This window comes from Megascapheus bottae, chromosome 16 (assembly GCF_031878675.1).
Source record: "Megascapheus bottae isolate mThoBot1 chromosome 16, mThoBot2.hap1, whole genome shotgun sequence".
NCBI classification, from domain to species: Eukaryota; Metazoa; Chordata; class Mammalia; order Rodentia; family Geomyidae; genus Megascapheus; species Megascapheus bottae.
In genome coordinates this window covers 41,803,312-41,812,528 of record NC_143524.1, presented here as the reverse complement: position 1 = coordinate 41,812,528, position 9,217 = coordinate 41,803,312, and the positions used below count along the sequence as shown (strand labels likewise).

The following is a 9,217-nucleotide window of genomic DNA, read 5'->3' as shown; positions in this document are numbered from 1 at the left end:
AATTCAGACCACGAGGACCTCTCCCGACCCCTCCCTGCTGGCTCCAAGTCACGAAAAGCAGCGGCAGAGGGCGCCAGGCAGGGAGACCCGATCACTGCAGGAACCAACATAGGACCGGGCCAGCGAGCCTCAGAAGCAGCGGAACCCAGATGCGGAACACGGGTGGCGGAGGAGACCCGAGGGGAGTGAAAGACTCCCCACAACCATGGAACACCCACAGACGGAATGCAGAGGCGTGAGTAACACAGCGGGTCCCCAAATCGATCAGGAAAGCAGAGCTGGTGCCAAGCAATAGAACTTAACTCAGACCCCTCCACCCCACCCGAGAAAGACTGGCAGGAGCAGGGGGGCAAGGAATTTAGAATCCTGTCCCTTCCCTCAACAGCCCCCTCCCTCAGGCCATTGACTGGAGATTGACAGGCGGGCTACCTAAGACTCAGCACCCCACCAAGGAAGGCAGAGCCGTCCCAACTCCCACCCGCCCAAGGGGCTCAATCCCCAGGCCTCTGACTGGAGACTGACAGGCGGGCGGACCCTAAGACTCAGCACCCCACCAGGGAAGGTGGAGCTGTTCCAGCTCCCACCCGCCCACCAGGCTCCTCTCCCAGGCCACTGGATCTGGAGAGAGGAGGGCGCTGAGTCCCTGCCTTACAACAGTGGGTAGGGGGTGCGGGAAAATGGGAGCCAACATCTGCCCCCCCCTCAATTCTTGAGCTGCTCCAGTCCTGAGCAAGACAGCCCGAGGGGTCCCCCACAGTCACAGACTCTCTGACAAAGCAGTGGAAACACAGCAGGGATCTGAAGGGCCTACCAGCAGCCAAACTCCCCTTCTGAGAACCAAAAGGGGCTCCGCCCTTGGAGCTCACATCCTCAGCTGGGCCCCGCCCATGGGAACAGAGTGGTCTCCTGCTGGTCCTGCTGAGAGCCCCTGGTGAAACTCTCAAACCCCAGATCCTTGGCTGGGGGCCGACCCTGGAAGCAGCACAGGAAAACATCTGCCCAGCGCGCTCAGACTGAAACTCGCAGATCCATCCCATGGTCCACTGTGAGGCCACTGGTTGGGTTAAGAGCTAGTCGTGCAGCAACACACAAGTTTTATTCTAATACTTTCCAAACATTGTACTCAAATACGCTACCTACTTACCAACTTAGGTCAGTTATCCTTACGCTATACCTATTCTTCATTACTACAATATTCTTACACTCCTACGTTAATCCTCTTGTACCTCCCCTGACCTCTCTCATTCTATTTTTCTATCTCTGGTCCTCTGTTCGTCTTTCAACCCTTATAATGCATGGATCTATACTTGATGGCTGTTGAGCAATACTGTATATCTAGGTGTTTAATTATTCTCTAGGCTCAGAGGGACTTAAAGACAATAGAAATTGGACTGAGAGGCTTATTGCTTTGGGTATAAATCGCTTATCAGTGGTTGCATTAAACTGGTCTGTAAGTGCACAAAAAGAAACAGTGATAACACCAATCAAAACTTGTGAACATCTAGTGTCTGCCAGCTACAGAGGTCTAGATTGGTTATATCTGAAAAACTATAATCGTGTTTAGTATTAATCTTGCTCCCATTTTCAAATGGGCAGAACAAGAAACTCAAGAAAGGGCCGGGAGTTTGGCCTAGTGGTTAAAGTGCTTGCCTAGCATGCATGAAGACCCGGGTTCGATTCCTCGGTACCACATACATAGAAAAAAGCCAGAAGTGGTGCTGAGGCTCAAGTGGTAGAGCTCTAGCCTTGAGAAAGTCCAAGGACAGTGCTCAGGCCCTGAGCTCAAGCCCAGGACTGGCAAAAAAAAAAAAAAAAAGAAACTCAAGAAAAATGTCAAATCAAGAAACAACATCCCCCACCCAATGTAAGCAGACAATGGAAAAGTCACTGGCAAACCTAGAGGAGACTCTTCCAAGTGCTATACAAATGCAATTGATAAACATCATTAATGAAAAATGTGAAAATATAAAGAAAGAGATAAGGGAGGAAGCCATAGCTAAACAAGAGGAAACCATAAACAAGATGATAAGTGAAAAAGAAGAAGCCATAAAGGAGGCCATAATAAAGGTTTTTCAAAGAAAGATGGATGAATTCATAGAATCCACAAATAAAAAAGTGACCAAACTCCAGCAAATGTCCAAAGAAAATAAAGCTACTGAGCTAACCACTCAAATGGAAATCAAGGAGCTAAAGAAATCCATACATGATCTAAAAGAAGAGATGCAAGGCATCAAAAATGAGCAATTAGAAGCAAGGGAGATAAAAAATAAAGTAGATAGCTTTGATAGCAGGTTAGACAATGCCGAGGAGAGAATTTTCGGGGCTGAAGATAATTTAGTTATTATAGAGAAAGAACAGAAAATGAGTCAATCCAAATCTAGGAAAAGTGAGAGAGCGCTTCAGGAGGTCCAAGATACAATTAGGAAGCCTAATTTAAGGCTAATTGGTATTGAGGAGGGCCTGGAGAAAGAGGTCAATGGTATTGGAAATATACTTCAGGGAATCATCTCAGAGAATTTCCCCAATATCCAGAAGGGCAGGCCCATCCACATACAAGAAGCTTTTAGAACCCCAAACAGACCTGACAGAAAAGGACATCCCACCGCCACATCGTAATCTGAACTGGATCAATAGAAACCAAAGAAAGGATCCTAAAGGCAGACAGGGAAAAGGGATCAGTAACTTATAAAGGCAAACCAACATGAATAACCCCAGATTTCTCAGCAGAGACCTTGCAAGCAAGAAGTGACTGGAAGCATATATGTCATGCTCTTAAGTCAAATAACTACCAACCAAGAATACTGTACCCAGCTAAGCTCTCATTCATAACTGAGGGAACAATAAAAACATTCCATTCCAGGCAAAAGATGCAACAATATGTCGCAACAAAACCAACACTACAGAGAATTCTCAAAGATGTTCTATACATAGAAAACCAAAATAAATGCAATATAGGGAAAGAAATGGCACCTAAACAGCATACCATCTAAGGACCACAAGAACTATAAAGACACAGGCCCTAATAAAAGTTTTTAAAAATGGTAGGACCTAATAAATATCTCTCAATCCTAACTCTCAATATCAATGGACTTAACTCTCCAATTAAACGGCATAAACTCTATCAAGCTAATGGCCCCCATAAACAGGCTGGAGTTGCCATACTCATATCAGATAAAATAGACTTCAAACTAAAATTAGTAAGAAAAGACAAAGAAGGTTACTACATACTACTAAAGGGATCTTCCCTCCAGGAAGACATAACAATCCTAAATATTTACACACCCAATCCCAGAGCTCCAAACTTCATCAAGCAAACTTTACTTACACTGAAACCATACATAGATCAAAACACAGTGATTGTCAGTGACTTTGACACACCACTCTCACCTATGGACAGATCAACAAGGCAAAAACTCGACAGAGAAACCTTAGAACTGAACAACTATATAGACCAACTAGAGCTAACAGACATCTGCAGAATATTCCACCCAGCAACAACACAATATACGTTTTTCTCAGCAGCACATGGAACATTTTCCAAAATAGACCACATCTTAGGCCATAAAACAAAACTTGACAGATTCAGAAACACTGAAATTATTCCATGCATGCTCTCAGACCACAAAGGCATCAAACTGGAACTGAACACACATCTCCACCAATGAAAACCCTCTAACTCATGGAGACTGAACAACACATTATTGAATCACCAATGGGTCATCGAAGAGATCAGAATAGAAATCCAACAGTTTATGAAATTTAACAGTAAGGAGCACACGAAATATCAACTCCTCTGGGTCACAGCAAGGGCAGTACTCAGAGGAAAATTTATAGCGCTGAGTGCCTACAACAACAAGCTGGAAAAATTGCAAACCAACAAGTTAATGTCTCACCTTAAGCTCCTGGAAAAAGAGCAACAAACCAACCCTAATCCCAGTAGAAGGAAGCAAATTATTAAAATCAAAGCAGAATTAAATGATTTGGAATCCAAAAAAACTATAGAAAGAATCAACAAAACAAGGAGTTGGTTCTTTGGAAGAATTAACAAAATTGACAAACCCTTAGCAAATCTTACCAAAAAAAGAAGAGAGCATATTGAAATAAAATTACAGACGAAAATGGTAAAATCACGACAGAAATTACCAAGATCCAGAATATCATGACGGAATACTTCTCAAACCTTTATGCCAACAAATTTAAGAATCTAAAAGAAATGGATGAATTCCTAGCCAATATTAACATACCCACACTGAACCAAGAAGAACTAACCCAACTAAACAGGCCTATTTCAAGCTCTGAAAAATAAATGGCAATTAGAGAATTTCCACCTAAGAAAAGCCTAGGGCCAGATGGATTCACAGCTGAATTCTATATGGTCTTCAAAGCAGAGCTCATACCAACACTACTCAAGCTCTTCAACGAAATTGAAAATGAAGGTTCTTTACCAAACTCATTCTATTAAGCCAGTATAACCGTCATCCCCAAACCAGACAGAGATTCATCAAAGAAAGAGAACTGTAGACCTATTTCTTTGATGAACATCGATGCAAAACTTTTCAACAAAATACTGGCCAACCATCTACAACAACTCATCAAAAAAATTATACACTATGATCAAACAGGATTCATCACAGGGAGGCAAAGCTGGTTCAACATATGCAAACAAATTAATATAATTCAACACATCAACAGGAGCAAGGACAAAAATCACATGATTGTCTCAATAGATGCTGAAAAGGCATTTGACAAGATCCAACACCCCTTTATGTTAAAAGCTCTGGACAAACTAGGAATCCATGGAACATTCCTCAATATAATAAAGGCTGTGTACGAGAAACCCACTGCTAGTATTACACTTAATGGTGAAAATCTAAAGCCATTCCCTCTAAAATCAGGAACGAGACAAGGATGCCCACTCTGTCCACTCCTCTAACATAGCACTAGAATTCCTAGCCAGTGCAATAAGGCAAGAAGCAAGCATAAAGGGGATCCAAGCAGGGAAAGAGGAAGTAAAACTATCCCTCTTTGCAGATGACATGATTCTGTATTTAAAGAATCCTATAGACTTTACTCCAAAGCTCCTTGAGCTGATTCAAAACTTTGGAAGGGTAGCAGGGTATAAAATCAACCCTCAAAAATCAACTGCCTTCCTTTACGCCAACAGTGAGAGGAACGAGGCAATAATCAGGAAAGCAACTACTTTCACAATAGCCTCAAAGAAAATAAAGTACCTAGGAATTAGCTTAACTAAGAATGTAAAGGACCTTTTTGATGAAAACTTTAAAACCCTAAAAAAGGAAATTAAAGTAGCACTGAGGAAATGGAAAACCTCCCATGCTCCTGAATTGGAAGAATCAACATTGTGAAAATGACAATCTTGCCAAGGGCTATATACAAATTCAACGCAATACCCATCAATATCCCAATAGCATTCTTTAAAGAAATTGAAGAGGCAATTCAAAATTTCATATGGAATAATAAAAAACCCCATATAGCAAAAACACTTCTTAGCAGAAAGAACAGCGCTGGAGGAATTTCAATTCCAAACTTTAGACTCTATTACAGGGCTATAATTCTCAAAACAACTTGGTACTGGCACAAGAACAGGCCTGAAGACCAATGGAATAGAACTGAGGACCCAGATAGTAAACCACAGACCTATGGCCACCTAATCTTTGACAAGGGAGCCAAAAAAATAGAATGGAAGAAAGATAGCCTTTCAACAAGCGGTGCTGGCAGAACTGGTTAAGCACCTGCAGAAAACTAAAGTTGGATCCTTCTTTGTCGCCCTATACTAGAATTAACTCCAAATGGATCGAAGACCTCAAGGTAAAAGCTGACACACTGAAAACTTTACAGGAAGGAATAAGAGATACACTAGGCCTCCTTGGCACAGGTTGAAACTTTCTTAATAAGGACCAAGAATCACAACAAATCAGAGAAAGGCTGGATAAGTGGGACTGCATAAAAACTTAGCTTTGAGTACAAGCTGAGGCTACCCTTGACTTAGCAGGCTCTCAGAAGTTGTGATTTGGGTAGAAAATAAAGCAGTATATTTTATTCTCTGTTGCTTTGATTCAAGCTGATAGGCATCTTTGGTTTCATAAACTGAATTCTGATATCCTTTAGATTAGACTTCATCTTAGAAAAGCATTGGTATCTGATGACTTTTATATTTCCAATAAAACATCCGCAAGCATAAACCTTGGTACTTATCAATAATATAGAAGCATTCTTTATTATTTGTAAGCTTTAAGAACATTCTGTGATTTCCATGAAAAGAAGCTTTTGACACAGGGCATGGTTTGTATTTAGAGGCACTTAAGATGTTGTTGTGAAGCAAAAGGGGTAGCTTGTACTAACAAAGCATTTTCAGAATGTGCATTAGGAAAAACTGACTATAAAACAACTAATAACTAATAATTAATATTTTGAGAGAGGATAAGTATCTCTGATTAGGATGGTGAGAATCTTGGAAAAAGCAAATATTTAATCCATGCAGTTATTGGCTTAAAGGCCGACTTCAGCCAAGAGAACGGACTGCCTGACAAAGAATAGTCACTCCACACACTGACCAGACTCACCCACTTTAAGTCATGGACCCCAAGTGAGGCACATGGCATGTAAAACCCAGGAGAGCTCTCAGAATCATAGTTCCCTAAGAAAGAGCCGTTATCTCTTACTCCAGTGCTGTCGGTGTGTCTCTAACCCTTTTTGCTTTGGCTATTTGCAGAGGCAATTCTGTACTACTCTGTCACGACCTGCCAAGAGTCAGCATGCCATTTCTAAATGTCACCAGCCTGACACCACTTTCATTCATCCTGAATGGCATCCCGGGTCTGGAAGAGGTGCAGCTGTGGATCGCCTTTCCCCTGTGTGCCATGTACAGCGTGGCTGTCACCGGGAACTTGGGCCTTATGTATCTCATCTACTCGGAAGCGGCCCTGCACAGGCCCATGTACATCTTCCTAGCCCTGCTCTCCTTCACCGACGTGCTCATGTGCACCAGCACGCTCCCCAACACTCTCTGCATCTTGTGGTTCGATCTCAAGGAGATTGATTTTAAAGCCTGCCTGGCCCAGATGTTCTTCGTGCACACCTTCACAGGCATGGAGTCAGGCGTGCTCATGCTCATGGCCCTGGACCGCTACGTGGCCATCTGCTACCCGCTGCGCTATGCCACCATCCTCACCAACGCCGTCATTGCCAGAGCTGGGCTCCTCACTTTTCTTCGGGCTGTCCTGCTGGTTATCCCCTTCACTTTCCTCACCAAGCGCCTGCCGTACTGCAGGGGCCATATCATCCCCCACACCTACTGCGACCACATGTCTGTCGCCAAGATATCCTGTGGGAATGTTCGGGTCAACGCCGTGTACGGTCTGATGGTGGCTCTCCTGATCGGGGGCTTTGACATCCTGTGCGTCACTGTCTCCTACACCATGATTCTTCGGGCCGTGGTGAGTCTGTCCTCAGCAGACGCTCGACAGAAAGCCTTCAGCACTTGCAAGCGCACATCTGTACCATCGTCATCACCTATGTCCCAGCTTTCTTCACCTTCTTCACACACCGCTTCGGGGGACACACCATTCCTCCGCACGCACACATCATCATGGCCAATCTCTATCTGCTCTTGCCTCCCACCATGAACCTCATTGCGTACGGGGTGAAAACCAAGCAGATACGAGACACTGTTATCAGGCTCTTGTTTAAAGGAAAGGCTAAGCCTGCCAGTAAGACATCTAAATAGAGTTTCTCTGAGAAGGAAATAATCCCTTAGCCAGGGGAAAGAACCACAAAAAGCTGAAGAACTTTCCCATGGAATCCAGAAGTCTGTCCACAGTAAATGCTTTCAGGTGAATCTAATCCTTCTCTTTCACAAGGTAAAAATTAGGCTTAGCTAAGAAGTGATACTGTGATGAAATTCCAAGCCTATTTTCTCATACAAGACCTCCTTATTCTCTGCATTTCCTCTGAACAGATAGGCATCTTTCTTTTCAGTGGAAATCTATACATATTGTGGCATGATAGTTGGCTCACTAGATCTGCAGTTTAATCTTCAATCATTTTAAATCCCTGGCCTTTAATGGTCGGTAGGAATTTTCTTATCTCAAAATTCTCTGATTAGACCATTTGGAATTCATTCGCATTTAATGTTCCTCTTTCCAAGTTTCAGTTCCAATGCTGTTAACTTTATGTCCACTTGGAGTTCATATTTATGTTTACCAGAAACCTTGCAGCTGATATGAATTGTAATGGACTCCTAGCAGCCAGAAACTGGAACAAGTGTCAGGATCCAGCAGCATTAAAGGAATACATGTAATTTATTCTGCATAATAAATAAAAGAGACAAAGAATGTATATAGTATATGTTCACTTTTATGAACCCCAGAAACAAGCTAAAGTAACTTAGGGTATAGACAGGAGAATAACGTTCTCCTTGGAGAAGGTGAGATGGCATAAGTAAAGACCCTGCCAAACCACTCTCACTGATGGCCAATCTTGGCCTGCATGGTGGGTACAGGTATGTATATCTGGTGACATTTTAGGGAGCTGTTTCTCATGATGTGCACCTTTGTGTGCCTCTATCTGAATTTTATTTCATATATCTTGAGTACAAACTGTGTTCCTTGTAAGCTCTGAAATTTTCTTTTTGCATTGTTTTTGCTCTGAATTGTATGAAGTATGGGCATATTTTTTCTTTTAGAGGTATGTTAAATTTGTTGTAAATTTTATGTGCATATTTGTAGAAACTAAACAAGCAACATAGACAAGACTATGGTAAAAATAAAACAATGGCCTTGAACTCTGCATCTAATTCTTTTTTCAAGAATGCCTCTTCATATCATTGTGTGTGAATGTATTTGTTGAGCTCCTTGTTTTTCTGGTGATTGTTTTACTCTAAAGTATATTTGACCTTTAAATTGCTTACCAACTATTCTGCTATATGCAATGAGAATTTAACACAATTACTAAGTATATGACATGTCCTATCCCTCAAATAGCTGTTCCTGGTGCTAGTGGCTCTTGCTTATAATCTAGCTGCTCAGGAGGCTGAGATCTGAGGATTGTGGTTCAAAGATAACCTAGGCAGAAAAATCTATGAGACTTTTTATCTGCAATCAACCACAGTAAAAGCTGGAAGTGATGTTGTAACTCAAGTGGTGGAATGCTAACCTTCAGTAAAATAACTCAGAGCCAGTGCCCAGAGTTCAAAAGC

At 42.3% G+C, this 9,217-nt stretch overlaps 1 protein-coding gene across 1 annotated transcript; it reads left to right on the top strand.

Moving 5' to 3' along the window:
- The first annotated feature begins 6,776 nt into the window (after positions 1–6,776).
- Positions 6,777–7,747, top strand: LOC150053361 (olfactory receptor 52N1-like). The gene is given in 2 exon segments (XM_090348613.1): positions 6,777–7,503; positions 7,506–7,747. Coding segments are annotated over 2 exon segments (969 nt in total).
- The last annotated feature ends 1,470 nt before the right edge of the window (positions 7,748–9,217 follow it).